This window comes from Primulina tabacum, chromosome 18 (genome assembly GCF_025594145.1).
Source record: "Primulina tabacum isolate GXHZ01 chromosome 18, ASM2559414v2, whole genome shotgun sequence".
Lineage (NCBI taxonomy): Eukaryota > Viridiplantae > Streptophyta > Magnoliopsida > Lamiales > Gesneriaceae > Primulina > Primulina tabacum.
This window is the reverse complement of record NC_134567.1, coordinates 32,467,397-32,486,115: the sequence shown is the minus strand read 5'-3', so window position 1 is coordinate 32,486,115 and position 18,719 is coordinate 32,467,397. Positions and strand designations below refer to the sequence as shown.

Sequence of the window (18,719 nt, the reverse complement as noted above, 5' to 3'; positions counted from 1 at the left end):
ACTCCTATAAGAACACAAGTAAATGCACCTCCGAGTTCTATCAAAACCATCAAATATTTCTAATTCCCTAATGGCTAGGCAAATCCTCCTAGACACCAATCAAGTAAGCATTTCTCACATAGGTTTGGGCGTTGGAACTCTCCTCTTAAGTGCATTTGCACTCCTCATTTGTGCCAATCATTCCAGAAGGTGGACTCGTAAATGGAGAGCTTGCTATGGATATGGATATCAAGAACCAGTCATTCAACTCAACCCCGAAGATATTCCAAGTTGTCATTTTGGAGAATTGGACCCAAGTACTTGCAGCGGTGAAGATGTCTCTGTATGGAAGAAAAACATACTGATGGGAGGCAAATGCCAGCTCCCAGAATTCTCTGGAGTCATAATCTATGATTCTACAGGAAATGTCGTCACCCACGCCAAAACAAATAAAGCCCGTCCACTTCCATGCGAATAATAGAGATTCACAACTTTTTATCATCACAACTTTTTATCATTGCTCTTAAATGTTTTGGGAATGAAAAAAAATGCAAAACACTTCTACCTTTTTCTTGCTTTGTAGCCCCATTGGGCTCATCACAGCATCTTATTTTCGTTAGAAAAAGGGGGAAACTCTAGAATACTATACTTCATACCAATTGCCTTTTCAAAGGGCAATGATACCACCCTTGTGATAGATATTTCAGTCAAAATAAAACACAAATAACCGTTTTTTTTACAAGGAAAATAATGAATATAATATATCAATACAATTTCAGGCTTGTTTTGACAGGACTCCCTTAGATATCAAGAAGCTTTCACTGCACTTCGACCCCTAAATCCAACAACATTTAGCTTTGATGGAGATCTGTTGGCAGCAAAGTTTCGCCCCCCCGACTGTTTCTTCCTGATATAAGCCGTACCTTTTGTGGCGCTAGGTTCGGAAGACCTGGATATTTTTGAAAACTTACCCAGTGTCGTCTTGGCCTTGGGTACTGAAGGTTTCTTGGTAACTATTGCTGCCTTGCCACGAGCTTCAGTTGATTTTGTGGAGACATCTTTGGCCTTGTATTTCGAAGTTGAACGTCTAACCATCTTTGCATTTTTTTCTTTCTGCTCATTTACCCGAGACCTGGCAATATCCCTTTTGATACCATCTATGGATAAAGATTCCAAGCTCTTATTCTTCATCATAGCCTCCTCAATGTGAGTTGCCAACATGACATCTTTTTTAGCTACCAAACTTGTCACCTTCCCTGATTTTTCCCGACAATTATTTGCAATATATAAGCTTCGGTATTCATGCTCAGCATGATCACGTTGACACACATTATAGAATACTAAGAATACCTTTTGCTCCCATTCGAGCAGTTCTTCCAGTGCGATGGAGGTAATCGATCTAAAATGAAAACATAGTAAATCATATATTTCGTGAAAACACGAGGGCATGGAGAGATAAAATAATGAACCAAGCTAGTACTTACAGAGTTCAAGGGAAAATCAAACATGATAACATGGTCCACATCCAAGTCCAATCCCCTAGCCGCCAAGTCAGTGCAGACTAAAGTGGGGCAATCTCCATCATTGCTCTTAAACCGCCGCAGGTTTTCAACCCTGTATCGAAGGAATATGGAATATGTCACCATTTTTTACAATTGCACAAAGATCCATAAATAGAAATTCAAATGATCAACGTGTAAGGTTAAAGTGAACCATGGAAAGTGGATTGTAGATTACTTATTCCAATTAATCTGCATGAGGAGAATATTGGAATTATCCAGTGCCAGTGTACCATGTTACTTACAACCACTGCTTTTAAGGGTAAAAGAACAAACTGCGAGCATGCCACACAGACAGGCTATCAACATTTAACCCGATATCTCGTCTCACCTTTGTTCAGCTGGAACCTCTCCATGGTAATTAACAGTAGAGATTTGATTTTCATTTAAATAGTGATCCACAGCTCGACTAGAATTCAATGTGTTACAGAAAACCATCACCCTGTTCCCTTTTGTTAAACTCGGTTCAAGAATCTGCAGTTATGAAACAGCCAATAGGTATAACCAAGTTTGAGAAAACTGCGACAAATAATGACCAGCTCTCGTGTTATGTATTTAAGAACCCATGGAACTTTGACAAGTTTCGAATTCTATTTACCACAGCACCCTCGATTTATCAATTTAGATGTTATTGCATGCAAAGAATTCTTAAAATGACAATGGACTAAAAGAAAAACAATTAACAAACCGCTATATATAATTCTTTGAGTCATGTATCTTTGAGAATGAAAACCAGTTTGGCACAGTAAACAATAAAATATTTTTAAAAATCAATAAATTGTGTAAATGCACTAGAGAAGAATCACTGAATTTTATAAACAAAATTCTCATTTAAAAAGATCAGTTTAATACAAATCCTAGTTAGTTTTATGTTAAGATGTTTGATTTTAACATAAAGCAAAAACATATACTCACTTTTAGTGCATAAAGTGAAGCATTTACTATAAGTTCAGTAAAAGCCAAGTACACTAACCCAGCATGTTCAATAGTTAAGAACCAAATAAACAGAAATATAATTTAAAACGGCCAATTTAGTAAAAATTCTAGTTGAGTTTAATATTTACTTAGAAATACATAATAGCGGCCAATTTAGTAAAAATTCTAGTTGAGTTTAATAATTACTTAAAATTACATAATAGCGCTTTGTTATGTTCCATTCTCAACTTTAAAAAATAAAAAGAAACAGAGAAAGAAAGAAAGATGTTTTTCTTTAACTAAGAGCAAAAACATTATTTCTATGTTTGAGTGCATACATTGAGGCATTTATGATCTCAATATTTTATTTGTTGATCCTTTCTTAAGACAAAAATGATGTGTTAAAGTGTCATTATGAGACATAAGAAACAAAACATTGATAGTCAAGAAAATAGAATCATCATGCACAAAGCTGGTAGGCTCCCATGTGTGTCTGAAATAACTTGAGGGGCTCAAAAGAAAGTAGTATACCTGTAACAAGGCTTCCAGCTTGTTTTCTGAGCCTGAAAGTTTGATAAAATCATGGCGAGCAGAAGCAATCTTCTTGTGGAGTGTAGATGTACGCAAGTGCGTGATTCCTTGAAACTCCTCATCCACCAGACTTTGAACAGCCTACAAGCATGACACGCATGCTAATTATCTAATCAAGAGCAAAGGAAGAATGAGGTGATACATGATTTTACATTGTGATACATAATTTTACATTTATAAAAGGGCACAAAACCACAATATACTAACCCTTCATTTCAACCCACAAAAAAAAACCAGAAAAAAAATGTCATCCAAAAAATATTAAATACAAACATAAACTGACAATGCATTCAACCCATAAACCAGTATCACTTGATTTCCTAAAAAATTAATGAAAGTCCATCCACCAAATTTATGTTTCAAAACACCAACCCTTGTCTCAAACCATGAATATATATTTTACTTTCATTTTGGTTTTAGCAAGTCCACAACACGCTGAGATAGTTGCTCAACCGAGCATACCTTTGTCATTGTTGCAGTTACCAACACAGTTTGAAATTCTAGACCGTCTGCTTTCGAAGCACGGCTTTTCAATGGTCCAACAAATTTGCGGATGTCAGGGCCAAAACCACGATCAAACATGGTGTCTGCCTCATCCAAAACCTGTCACATGTAGCCATCATCAGCAAGCAGTAAGAACAGCAAAGTGACATTATTCATAGTAGACACCAGTGACAGATTGGGGGTGGGGGTGGGCTTACACACAACCCTTCCCCCCTAGTTTTTTAAGTGAATAAAATATAAATCATGCAATACAAAAAAATTTGATAAAATGACAACAGACAAGTCAAGACTCACGCCCTAAATTGATTTACCTCCTTTTTTGCATCTAGTGTTGGATTCTCATTATTATTTTAATCGTTTTGTAAATATAGTTCTTTTGCTATAATTTTTTAGTTTAGCATTTTCTTGTGTGCTAAAGTCAAGATTTTTGCTAGTTTTTATTACCAAGTCATTAATATTTTTTATAATTTATGTTTTCTTTAATTTATGGTCGCCTAATCGATGTTGGCTACACTTTCAGTACTACAAAGAGACGCCAAGCACAACCTAAAATGCCTAAACATATGAATAAGTTAATAAATAGTGATTTGTTATCTATATCTTGCAGCTCTAATTTTTATACATCTAATTTTATTTTTCGTTCTTTTTCCAAACTTGATTACTATAAATATGTTATGAAGCAAGCACTGAAAACTTTGGCATTATATGTTATTGTTTTATTTATAAGAATTTATTCTAAAACTATACTTTTCAATTTTATATATTTTTTAATCAACTAAATTAAGATTGTTACTTATAATCATCTTTTTAGAAGAATTTTTTGGCAAGTCGCAGTTCATTGCATATGCTGGATAGTATGGCTGGAAAGAAATAGAAGAATTTTTGATGATAAAGAAGAAACTAGAGAAGATTGCAGGGAAAAATCAAGATCAAAGTTGTTATGTGGATCGGCAATCATGATGATTTCAAGAATGTCTCCATATTATATATATTGTGTGACTGGGCTTAGGCCGTTTTCCAGCAGGGTAGTATTCATACTAGTTATTATCCTTGGTTGCACTGATTAGTTCATCCGAGATTGGGCTCATGTGTATCATTAACATAAATTTATCATATGATTAATAAATAAAGTTTCTTATAAAAAAAAATTAAGTATGCTAGAAGATTAGTGAGAGTTGGGGCCATTACCAAGTATCTGATGTCACCGTAAACCATATTCCCCTCTTCTATATGCTGAAGAACTCTGCCTGGGGTCCCGACAATCATGTCAATTGGGCTGTTCAAAGAATCTTCTTGGGGTCTTAAACGACCACCCCCGCTTATCATGGTTGACCTGAATCTTGCATGGTGACTAATGGACTTGGTCACACGAAAAACCTAGCAACACGAGCTTGAGTTTAATAATTGGATACTGAGTCAGGTTTAAAGTCCATTAACAGATGTACAAATACTAACCTGCTCACAAAGTTCCCTTGTTGGGCAGAGTACAACAGCCCGAGGTCGTCTGGGCTTCATCAGCATACCATGTAATGCTTCATCCCTTCTCATCAACTACAGGATCAAGAAAATGATTCATAAGCACATGAAACTATATTGTATCGGGTGCCGTGAATTTTACCCAAGCAAAAGTTGAGCCAAAGTTAAACACCAAGCATAACTCAAGGAAACACGAAGAAAAATTAGCGCGGGAAGTAGGATCAAAATTGGACACAAAAAGTCATTCGGAAATTTACTTAACTTGAACCCAAGATCTACGCAATCAAGCATATGATCGATCCTGTTCAGCATTTTTGGATGATAAACACTAAAGCATTAATTAAAAAAAGCATGAGAAATCACACTCAATAACCTCCTTTCCCTAGAGAAGGAACTCTCTGAACACGTTAAAAATACTGAAAAAGATCAAAACTTTGATATCTTCTATATGCCCCATTTCGTTACTAATTCAATCAAAGGATCTAATTGTTTTTTTTTAAGTAAAAGGGTCTCCACTTAAGGGTAACTTTTAAGGCTGAGGCCTATTTTCAAGAAAAAACAACTCATGTGTGGCTACTTTCGCCATCGATAAATTGTTTACTGACTCAGTAAACAAGTTAGTAGATATTGTCTACCGAGTCAGTAGATAATGAAGGCCAGTAGAAGGTCGACTGACCTTCAGCAGTCAATTTCGACTGCTTTCAGCTGACATCTATTGAAAGGTGTTGAAGATTTCATTAATATTATAAGAAAAATATTGTATATTTTATATTGTACATTTTCTTATAAAAAATAATTAGAATAGGAAAGAATTACTAGGCTAATAAAGGAGTGAATTATTTATCTTTGTTATAGCTTTGTATTGATTGTTGTGGGGAAAATTTGTAAAATAACTTGAGGAGGTCAGTTTTTTTAAATAAATAGTTGACCAAGGTTAAAAAACAAAATACCCCGTTATATTGTGTATATTGGCTGTATCAAATTTAGAATTTATGCAAGCAAGATTTTTCATTTCTCCAAACATGTTTCATGGCATCAAGAGCCATGGCTCGATCTTCTCCTCCAACAAAATACATTTCTTTTCCTACTAATCAAGTTTTTCTTTCTCCTTGAAAGCACACGAAAAGGTAGAATACTAGGGTTTATTGCAGCGTTGAGGAAGCAACTGTTCTTGTGGTCTTCCCACAAAAATGCTAGGGTTTGCTGCGGTGGTGAGGAACCCGACCTTTCTCCTACCCGACAGTACCCAAAGTTATTTCTCAGCGAAGGTGGTGATTTATAGCCTCGCCGCCTTATTTATTGTTAGGCTACTTATCGTTGGTTCCATCTTGTGTCTTGTTGGGCTGTTTGGTCGTGGTCTTTTCTTGGGCTTTATTGGGCTGCTCTGTTGCGGCTTTTTTCTCCTACTCTTGCGATCATCTTTTCAACGACATGTAGAAACTTCAAAAACATCGTCCGTGGTAGGAAATCAACCAAATCAAGGACGCTCTCCTGTTTCAACCTCATTTAATCCCTCGTTTGACAATCATTCATCGTAAATACTCAGCATAAGCTTAATGGACTGAATTTTCGTGAGTGGTTCCAGTCTGTTATCCTTGTGATAAGAGGTAGAGGGAAGATTGGGTATCTAACAGGTGCAGTTAAAGTCCCGTTGACAACTGAACCAAGCTACAAAACTTGGGAGGCAGAAAATTCTATTGTCATGGCCTGGCTCATCAATTCGATGGAGCCAGATATTGGTCGAACTTACCCGTTCTATAAGACAGCAAATGAGATTTGGGAATGCTTCCAGGTAATCTACTCAGATTTAGAAAATACATCTCAATGTTTTGAGATTCGTTCTAAGATCAGTAACACCAGGCAATGAAGCAGCAATGTGACTGAATACTTCAACTCCCTGTTGGAATTATGGCAGGAGATTGATCTATTTTATGAGATGGGCTAGGAATGTTCCACATATGCTGAAAAATATAAGAAGATGCTTGAAAAGCGGCGCACTTTTGACTTTTTACAAGGATTGAGCCCTGATTTGGATGAGGTGCATGGAAGACTACTCGGGACAAAGTCATTCCCATATCTTATGTAATCTTTTGCGGAGGTGAGGCGAGAGGAAAACAAACGAAGAGTCGTGATGAATCCATCTCGACAGGATGTACTATCATTCGATCCTCGTGGCTCTGCCTTGTTAGTGAATAAAAAGGATGGAGCTCGTGGGTCTCAGCCAAATGAGCAAACTGGGCGTGATTACTGCCACAACCCATATGATACTCGTGAACATTGTTGGGAATTACATGGCAAGCCTCTCGATTGAAAACCAAAGAAGCAAAAGGCTGCTTAAATCAGCCCCTGTGTCTGAATCAAACTTAAGTGCAGCCACTAGTCTCGAATTTTAAAAATGAGGAGATGAATATGCTGCGCCAACTTCTCAACCAGAATAAGCCATCAGCAAGGGCTGAAAATCAACATTCAAAGACACCTACTGCAACTATGGCCAGGACAAGTACAATTCACCACAGTTTTCTATCAAAATCACAACAAACATATTGTTGGATTGTAGATACCAGTGCCTCAGATCATATGACCGGTTCAAGGGATATCTCTGAAAGTTATAGTAAGTGCAACAATCAAATTGATGTGTCGGTGGTCGATGGTAGAGTATTTCCTGCTGTAGGAATGGGCACAACTCATCTACCAAATATGAAACTGAAATCAGTGTTGTTTGTGCCCAAATTGACACAAAATCTTATGTTGGTAAGTAAGCTCATTGAGGGCATGTGCTGTATTGTGACTTTTTTTTGCTTCTCATTGTGAATTTCAGGACCGTTGGGAATACTATTGGAATTCTTGAGAAGAGAGATGGGCTTTATTATCTTTAGGGCGCAAAGGAGTACAATTGTGTCAAGTCACCGAACATAATGTCCATGTCAATCGTTTCTAGCTCTGATGTAATGTTATGGCATCAACGTTTAAGACACCCAAGTTTTTCCTATATGAAAATGTTGTATCCGAATCTTTTTATCAATAAAGAACCAAATTTGTTTCAGTGTGAACATTGTATCCTTGCTAAACATTCCAGAGTTAATTATCCATTGCATGCATGTAAACCCTCAAAACCGTTCCAACTAATTCATAGTGACATTTGGGGTCCGTCATGAACAAGCAATCTAACTAGAACTCAATGTTTGTCACCTTCGTTGATGATCATACAAGTGTCTGTTGGGTGTATTTAGGGATAAATATGATACCTTAATTTGGTTCAAACAATTCCACAAATTTGTGTTGAACGTCTTCCAATCCAATATCCATGTCCTTCGCACAGATAATAGTAGGGAGTACTTCTCGAGTGAATTCAATCAATACCTGGGGAAAAATGGGATACACCATAAAAGTTCGTGTGTTGATACACCAAAACAAAATGGGGTATCTGAGAGAAAATCGTCATTTGTTAGAAGTGGTCAGGTCCATTAATTTCAATAGTTCTCACTCCTATTCCCCAATCCCCATTGAGGGAAGGCAATTCTCACATCCACCAATCTGATTAATCATCTACCCTCCAAAACACTACAATTTAAAACCTCCTTGAGTGTCTAAGGTAATTGCTTTCCAAATGTCAATCTCTTGAGTTCTTTATCTCCAGAGGTCTTTGGATGCACTGTGTTTGTTCACAACAAACAGCCAAACCGAAGTAAACTTGATCCGAAGGCCTTTAAATGTATGTTTGTGGTTATTCTCCAACTCAAAAGGGATAGAAGTGTTAATCGCCCCCTTAAAAACTTCTTGTGTCTAGGGATGTGACTGTCTTTGAAAACACATGCTTCTATTCTAACACTAGTTCGCAGGAGGAAAATACTTATCAAGAAAGTACTTGGGATCTTACTGTGTCTCTTCCTGTATCAACAGATGGCTGTCATCCAGTGAATTCCGCTTACATTGATTCATCTTCACCTGAAAATTCAGTTTCTATACATGTTCCTAATCCTACTCAGGTTGATGAAGGAATGGAAGAAGTGCAGGAGGAGATGCTTAAAGAAGTACAAGAGGAAATGCTTGCTAAGAAACCCCTTCAAACTTACTCTTGAAGGCCAAAGACTTCTCAGCAAGACCAATCATTGACCGAAGAATTGGAACCTGGTATGAGTCGTGATTTGAAACTACCAACATGTACAAAGTTGTCTCTTAGCTTCAAAGCATTTATGGCGAAGATTGATAATGTGCATATTCCCGAGAACATTATCGAAGCGTAAAAGGATGAAAAATGGAAAGAAGCTATAAATGAAATATTTGTACGAAAATGGGACATGGGAGATCGTGGATCTACCAAAGAAAAAGAAAGTGGTTGGAAGTAAATGGGGTTTGACAGTGAAGTACAGAGCTAATGGAGAGGTTGAAAGATATAATGCTCGTTTGGTGGCGCAAGGGTTTACACAGACATAAAGAATTGACTATGAAGAAAGAATTTTATATGTGGAAAGGTTCAATTTGATACGTGTTCTCTTGTCTCTTGCTGCAAATCTAGATTGAAAGTTGCACCAACTTGATGTAAAGAATGTCTTTTTGAATGGTAACCTTGATGAATAAGTATACATGAAAATTCCTCCTAAATTTCAGTTCGCGAGTGAGCAAAGAAAAGTTTGCAAGCTGAAGAAATCGTTACATGGGCAAAAAGAATCTTCATGTGCTTGGTTCACCAAATTTAGCTCCACTCTCATTCGGTTAGGATACACTCAGGGTGTGTTTGGTTGATGTGATTAAATAAAGATAGATGAATAATCACATACTTATCTAATGTTTGGTTAAAATTTTAAGATATATTAATAATCATTTTGACCCGGTTTAAGACCTAATTTTATGATTAATTATTTGATTATTAATCTAACAAATTAAGTGGGATAAGTTATCAACAAACCACAAATTACATTTTTATCCTCTTATCTCTTATGAAAATAAATATTTTTTAAATTTTAATTTATTGTGTTTAATGATTACCGTAATATTTTCAAATATATTTCTAATAAATATATTTAAATTAATTTCAATGAACATAAATTATAATTATAAATATTTAATTATCTATTTAATTATTTTAAGAATATTTATAATTATTTAAAAAAAAGAATAATATTATAATATCACTAAAATTTATTTAACATTAAAATTAATATTCAAAATATTACTACTATTTTAATTATTACAAATATTTAATTATCTATCAAATTATTTTAAGAATATTTATAATTATGTTAAGAAAAAACAATAATATTGTAATTATTGCTAAAACTTTATTTAACATTCAAAATATTATTGTTATTTTAATTATTAAAGTAAATGCATATTTACAAATTTATCTCTAATAAATATATATAAATTAATTTTAATAAATGTAAATTACAATTATAAATATTTAATTATTATCTATCCAATTATTTTAAGAATATATATTTAATTAGCATTTGGGGCATTTTGGTCATTACAATAAAATTTACAAAATTAATCCATCATTTTAAAATCATACCAAACACCATGTTATTTATCTCACCATACTATTAATCCATATATATCACTTTTTAATCACTCTAATTATTAATCATTCACTTATCCTATCACACGTACCAAACGGAGCTTTAAGGAAAAGTTGATCATACCATCTTTGTTAAACAAAGAGAAGTTGGCAAAAAGATCGTCCTTATTTTGTATGTGGATGATATTTTGATTATCGGCAATGATTGTGTTGAGATTGATAAAATCAAGAAAAATTTAAAAGAGGAATATGAAGTTCAAGATTTGGGATATTTGAAATATTTTCTCGGTATGGAGATGGCTAGAAGTAAATAGGGTATTTTTATTTCTCAAAGGAACTACGCTCTTGACTTGCTAAGCGAAACTGGGAATCAGATTGTAAGCCTACAGGAACTCCTCTAGAGAAAAATTGAAAGAGCAGGATTAAAGATGAAAAACCATATATAACGCTGGAAGATATCAACGTCTGGTTGGTAAATTTATACAACTATCCCTCACACAACCTGATATTGCATATGTCGTGTGGTAAGTTAATACATGCATTCACCTACTCATACACATCTAGAAGCAGTAGACCATATTTTGAAATATCTAAAAGGAACTCCTGGCAGAGGACTAATGCTCTCAAAAAGAAATAACAGAAGTATCGAAAGATGTGTCGATGCAGATTGGGTTGGTAGCGAAGATTGTAAGTCAACTTCTGGGTTTTGCTCCCAATTGTGGGGAAATATGGTTACATGGAGAAGCAATAAACAATTTGTGGTAGCCAGTAGTAGTACAAAAGCTGAATTTCGAGCTATTGCACAGGGGATGTGTGAAGTTATTGGCTGGAAAAGTTGATGCAAGACTTGAAGATTACTATTGACACACCTATCAAGTTGTATAGAGATAGTAAATCTGCTATTAGCATTGTGAATAATCCAGTCCAACATAATCGGATGAAACATGTGAGGATATACCAAAGTTTTATCAAGAAAGAATTAGAAGAAGGGGGAATCAAGTTGTGCTACATCTCCACTCATGCACAGGAAGCCGACATCTTAACCAAGAGTCTAGCCAAGCCAAGTCACGAAAATCTTCTTAGCAAGCTTGGAATGTGAAAATTCTATTCCTAAGCTTGAGGGGAAATGTTGATTTTATTAATAATATTGAAGATATATTATATATTTTATATTGTAGATTTTCCTTAATAAAGTAATTAGAATAGTAAATAATTACAAGATTAATCAACTAGTGATTTATTACCTTTGTTATAACTTTGTATTGTGTATATAGGTTGTATCAATTTCAGAATTAATGCAAGCAAGATTTTTAATTTTCTACAATTATTCTTGTTTCAAATGGCAGTCGACCGTCTACTGACCTTTACTAGATGTCTACTGAAGGTCAAGAGACATTGTCTACTGAGTCAGTAGACAATCTACTAATTGCAAAAGCAGACAGGAGCAGTCTACGTAAACTGAATCTCAGTCGACATGAACCAAAAGTCAGTCGAGTCGTCCCACATGAATTAAAAATCAGTCGAAACAAGTCAACATAAACTGAAATAAAAAAATGGCTTGAAAATTGAAGACTTATCAGCATTTTTTTTCTTTTTCTTTTTCTTTATCATCTGGCAATCTAAATTGAATCAAATAATGAAACACCGGAAGACTAAAGAAAGTTGGACGTTGTTTACTAGTCAATATCTCCGCAGAAGGAAAAGAGCAAAAACATGCCGAGAAAAGATGGAAAGTTTAGAAAACCACTTGAAAGATAATATGTGGAGTGAACTCAAAGAAGAATCAAAATTGAAAATCTCAGCCTTTTTTTTCTTCCATGTGATCTTTTTAATAAGGATAATATAGTATTTCTAAAATCGAGGCCTATGTTGTTAAATATGAAGTCATCCATGTATTAGCGAGGAATAAATATTACGGAGACTAGATGAAAGAAAGTAGCATTAACGTTGATTAATGAAAAATGGAACCTGAATAAGAGGCAAAAGATAAGCCAAAGTCTTGCCAGATCCAGTGTGCGACCCCAAAACCACACTCTTCCCTTTCAACACCGCAGGTATTCCAATACATTGAATCTCAGTCGGTAACGAAATCCCCATTTCTCCCAAAGCTGCCATGGCCTCTTCATTCAAGCCCAATTCCTCAAAACTAGAAACCATTTCCGCCCCTCCACCTTTCTCCTGTATGGAACCCTCGAATTCACCATATTGGTTTCTCTTCCTCGACAGCAGTTGAGATGTGGTGGGTTTTGAGGTTTGGTCTGAATCATTGAGATGCCTGAGCCTCAATCTTTCGAGGAGAATAGAGTGCTTTGAGGATTGATAAATTGTTGAAGCTTCGTCGACAGCGGTGGCGATGCAAAGAGGCCTGAATGTGCTGGAAACCAGAGTCTGTGGAGGTGGTGGTGGGTATACATGTGAGGGAATCGATCGGAAGCGTTTTGGTAAAGAAATAAGGGAGAAAGAGAGAACTTTTCCTGTCGTTACCATGTCGAAGCTTGTGCTGTGCGGGTTTTAGGTTTTTGGAAGGCGAAGAGAGATATTAACTTCGACTCGGAACCCGTTGGCCTGGTCTGGGCCTGGGCCATGAATCGTTGTTGTACCAAATTTTCTAATGTAATATGGGGAAATTAACGTGATATCCAAAAGATGCATCCATTCCCAAGATATATTGACAAACATCCCACCAAAGTCAAGACTAAGAGTTGGTCATTTGGTGCAAATGCACAAGCACACGTTTTACATCCCGGTAGCCACTTAAGACAGACTTTAAGGTTATTGACTCTCGCTGGGCATCCACTAAAGGCTTGGAATGATGCATTGATATACAAGACTTTGTGGAAAATTCATATGAAAAAAGATAGCCTCAGGATAACATGGATCAATCATACTTATAGCAAATTTGGTGATGTTTGGCAATTGGAATGGAGACGAGAGGATACGCCACTTATTAAGTAGATTATGAGTATTAGAGATGTGATGATTCGAGAGCTGGGGTCTGTTGATACGGCGGTCTTGTGTTTGGAATGATGGTTTTGCGGTAATATGGGGTTCAGTCGTGCGTACCATTTCTTCTCGTCGGCAGTGGGACAGTGGCCTTGGAAGCCTCTAATCATGAAATCGTTTATCCTCCCAAAGCACAGGTTTGCATTGTGGATGTTTGCACATAACAAATTCTTAACATGTGACAGCCTGAGATATATGTCTGATCAGTCTTGTGTGCTATGTAACACGGAATTAGATTCATTTGCGCACCTATTTTTTGGATGCAATGTTTCGAACAGAATGTGGGCAGGTGTGCGTAAATGGTTAGGAATGAAAAAGATTATAAGATATTCGACAGCACTCTTCAAAGCTTTCAAAAGTGTCTATCGAGGTAATTCGACCCTGAATAAGATGATATGTGTTGCACTGACAGCAACAGTTCACAGTGTGTGGAATGCAAGAAACAAAGCTATGTTTGAAAATGAGAAGCCGGTGGTGGAAGACATTATCTAGAAGATTAAGATTCTGAGCTTTCGGTGTATTTTTAGTGCGATTTCTGTTATAGATGCTATGTAGTAGGTGATTTTACGGTTATTGACTCTCGCTGGGGATGCTCGGAGTATTTGTACATGTACTATCTTTTCACAATTATTAATGAAAGTAATTTCATTAAAAAAAAAAAGACAGACTTTAAGGTGGCATCCTTATCTTAGGCTTCGTCCCCTCATTTTTGCGTCAGAAGTTGATGAAACAAAATGATACTGGACATCCCCGTTCTAGAGAATATGTCTTTGTCATCCTAGGAAAGCTTCATCCAGACACATCTCCAAACCGCGTCTGTTTTGGGGCTTCATTGGAGATATAACAAAATATTGATATCATGATGATAGACCATAGAATCCAGTTTAAAAATATGTATTAGTATTAATATATTCATACATTGCATTAAATATTTGAAAACAAATAAAATAAATAAATACTTATAAATGTAAAGTTATTTCAATTTCTTTTTAAAAATTCAAACTTGAATTTAATGTTCCTAGAAAATATAAACAACATTCAAATATCTACATTGATTATATCATTTCATTTAATTTTCTGTTATTAATTTGAGTTTTGCGTTACTTTTATATATTTAGTTATCAATAATCTTTATCATATTAAATAAAAGATTATTTTTTTAAATGCAATTATATTTTCCAAATTTTTAAAAGAGTGTCGTCATGAATTTTGATATATCAAATGTCCTTCAATTGTTATTATTATAGTCTGTGAATTTTGATATATTGAATGTTCTTAATTGTTATTTTATTATATCTTAATTATAATTTTAATATACTTTTTTTTACATGTTTTAAAAATTAACTAAAATTTTAATCAAAATTTATTCATCTAATAAATGACAAAAAAATTGAAAAATATTTATTTATTTTTTAAAATTGATAGACAAAATAATATATTATTTTTAAATATTTTTTTCTATTTTTTTAATTAATAACTGTGTCACTCAACCAAGATAAATAAGTCAATCTAACAACAAAAATATTGTTATCCTCATTTAAGTTTATCTAAAATGATATAAATATTTTTATATAATATTTTTTATAATAATATTTAAATTTAATATATTTATTTATTTTTAAAATTGATAGACAAAATAATATATTATTTTTAAATATTTCTTTCTATTTTTTTTAATTAATAACAGTATCACTCAACCAAGATAAATAAGTCAATCTAACAACAAAAATATTGTTATCCTCATTTAAGTTTATCTAAAATGATATAAATATTTTTATATAATATTTTTTATAATAATATTTAAAATTTAATATATTTATTATATAATATCAATAATTTTAATAATTAATCAAATATTAATATTAACTAGTTTTATATCTATATATATAAACAAATTTGTTACCATATTTGGAAAGCTTTCTTCAAAAATTTGCAATAAAAGAAAATATCTATTAGTATAATGTATTTATGAATCACATTAAATATTTGAAAATAAATAAGAAATAAATATATCATTAAATGTAAAGTTTGTTCAATTTCTTTTTTGAAATTCTAAATTTGAATATGATGTTCTTTAAAAATATACATTATATTTAAATGTCTACATTAATTATATCATTTCATTTAATTTCGACTTTATTCTAAGTTTTGTATTGCTTGTATATATTTAGTTATCACTATTATCTATCATATTAAATAAAATATAATTTTTTATACAATATCACGATTTTTAAATTAATGTTGTTTTGATTTTTTTCATAATTATTGTATGTAACTTGATTCTATTTTATTATTATCATCATCATCATCTTAATTAAAACTTCAATATAAATATTTCTGTAACATGTTTTAAAATAATTAAATTTTAATAAATATTTATTCAACAGTTTTATGCACGAGAACTTTTCATAAAATCACTCATCTAAGTACTACTTTCAGTGTTGCATACTCGCTCTGATACTAATTATTAGAATCAAATGATTACCACTAGACTAACATTATGTTTGGCATAATTAAACATGAGATTTGAATTTGGATTTGAAATCCTATGAATTTATAATTCTATTGTAGTGTTTGGTTAATGTTATTTAAGAATTGGATTTGATTTTTAAAATTAATTTTATTTGTTATTTTTAAAAATTGTTTTACTTATTATTTTTAAATCTCTTTCTTATTAATAATTATTAATACTCACATATTGTTTATACATGATATACAAAGAAAATGATTTATATATCTAAAGAATATATAATTTTATTACATAAATTTTTAATAATAATAAAAAAAGTTCATCGATAGAAAACTGATATAAAGTCATAAATTTATGATGAATTATTTTTAATATTAAAAAATAATCGAAGATTGTAAGGAAAAAGAAATTACATAATTTTTAAAACTATAAATATTTTTAAATAATTTCAAAATAAATTTTTTAATTGTACGATAAAGTATGTGAATTAAATATTGTTTTTCTGTGAGAAAATGATATATTAATTAGTCTTGAAAAGAAAAAAAAAATTCCAATAACTCAAATCTCAACAAATATTTTTATTTATTTTAAGATTTCATTTAGTTATATCAATCCCATCAAATTCTACAAAATACCAATCATTTTTTAAAATTCTATCATACCAAACACTAAAAATGACATTTCTAATTCCAAATCCAACGTGTAACCAAAGACAATGTAAAAATTATATCGGTTAGCCGGGATGCAACTTTATTTCCTAATATTTATAGCACCGTAGAATGCACCTACTTGGGTGCTAATAGTTCGGGCTGTTAGGCACATGAGTCCGAAAAGATACAAAATGAAATATCCAATCAAAAAAGAAAATGACAGCGTCACACTAAACTTTAATGCATAAAACATCTAGAACAAAATATAAAAAGGTTCGAATAATAATGTTGAATTTTAAACATCAAGTTTCCAAATTGAACTATTGACCTATTAAAGATCTTCCAAACTTTAACTGCATTCCAGAAAACCTCAAAACAACAAAAACATATCCAACGTTTGCTTCCAAATGATTTTGAAAGTGTGCATACTCATTATGAATAGATATACTTGATGAGAACACAAGTAGAAAAAATTCTTATGTTTACCTATATAATAAATATCGAGTAGATCTCTTGTGAGACGGTCTCACGAATCTTTATCTGTGAGACGGGTCAATTCTAGCGATATTCACAATAAAAAGTAATACCCTTAACATAAAAAATAATATTTTTTCATGGATGACACAAATAAGAGATCCGTCTCACAAAATACGATCTGTGAGGCCGTCTCACATAAGTTGTAAGGCCTGAGAAATTTATCCTGTTAATCCGAAATGATTTGGGATAGTTGATATGATTATAAACGGAAAGGATTAGATCGGAAAAGACGAAAAAAAACACGGAATATGTGCGAGGACAGAACACCTCGCGCATATGCGCGACAAGGAGCCGCGCATATGCGCCTGGGTGGTAGAAGACCTCGCGCATATGCGCGAGAAGTGGTCGCGCATATGCGCGAGCTGTGCACAAGGTGAAATTCGTGTTCCGAAGGCTGGGCACACATGCGCGACCTAAAGACGCGTACATGCACGAAATGTCCAGAGAAATGCGCCGGATAGAGGCGCGCATATGCGCGAGTTGCATTGCACGAGACAGTAGGTCTCGCGCATATGCGCGAAGATGGGGCGCGAATGTGCGCGAGCTGCCGTGATGTTACGCGCCGAGACTTTGTGTCTCGCGCATATGCGCCGGTCGCGCATATGCGCGAGACGTGCAGAACATGCAACAAGCCACTTGCCTTCATGCACCGTGTATATATATATATATATATATATATATATATATATATATATACACAAAGAATAACTTCATCCCTCAGAATTGAAGAAAAGGACCGAGGAAGCTTTAGTGAAATTCTTACGTTTTTTTTAGGAATTGGAAGTTTGTGCAAAATCCGTTTATCAAAATTTGAATTCGAGTACAACACCGAGTTCCTAGCGACGACAGCTACAACGGGACGTAAGTTTTATTGAAATCTGATATCGTTTGAAATTATGATATTGGGAGAATTGTGATTTGACTGATATTATGTGTTCTGGGTATACTGATCAGTATATAATTGAAGTCAGATCGAAGAACGGACTGTTTATATAATTGTTATGATTTTCTGAAATGATATGACTGAGATTGTACAGATTTGAGATTATGATCTGTTATTGCTGGGATTATGAGTTGTATCGATATCGATTATGTCTCATGATATTATATCTGTGATATTGAAATTGATGGGATTATCGAGACTGTATTACTATGCCGTTGAAATATCAGTAGATTGGTATCGATCAGATTCAGTATTGATTATGATTGTATCGTTCGATCGTGACATTGATCAGAATATGTTTTGAGTTGAGTATCGATCAGAACAAGTCTTGATTTGATTTATACATTGATACAGTGTATTGATATTGTTGTTGCCAGATTGATATTGATAGGCAGTGAGTTTGAGACTTCGACAGAGTCCGATCGACTGAACGGAACGAAAGGTATAAATTGATGTTGATGCGGGATTGCACAACTCGAGTTGAATTCGACTTGAGTTTCCCAAAATCACATACTTTATGTTATTGCATTATTATTTGCAATTGAATATGATTGATATCTTTGGTATATGGATT

At 33.6% G+C, this 18,719-nt stretch overlaps 2 protein-coding genes across 2 annotated transcripts; one reads left to right on the top strand and one right to left on the bottom strand.

The window, feature by feature from the left end:
* The first annotated feature begins 70 nt into the window (after positions 1-70).
* LOC142532521 (uncharacterized) lies at positions 71-457 on the top strand. Its single transcript, XM_075638798.1, has one exon. It carries the CDS (start codon positions 71-73, stop codon positions 455-457), a length of 387 nt encoding a protein of 128 aa, XP_075494913.1.
* A 153-nt stretch (positions 458-610) lies between these two features.
* On the bottom strand, positions 611-13,118 carry LOC142532212 (DEAD-box ATP-dependent RNA helicase 39). The gene is made up of 9 exons (XM_075638508.1): positions 12,511-13,118; positions 5,004-5,099; positions 4,737-4,925; positions 3,507-3,647; positions 2,985-3,125; positions 1,870-2,012; positions 1,464-1,593; positions 1,330-1,378; positions 611-1,235 (listed from the first exon to the last, which is right to left on the bottom strand). The coding sequence occupies exons 1-9, from the start codon at positions 13,027-13,029 to the stop codon at positions 787-789; spliced, it is 1,857 nt and encodes a 618-aa protein (XP_075494623.1). The 5' UTR covers positions 13,030-13,118; the 3' UTR covers positions 611-786.
* Positions 13,119-18,719: the final 5,601 nt, after the last annotated feature.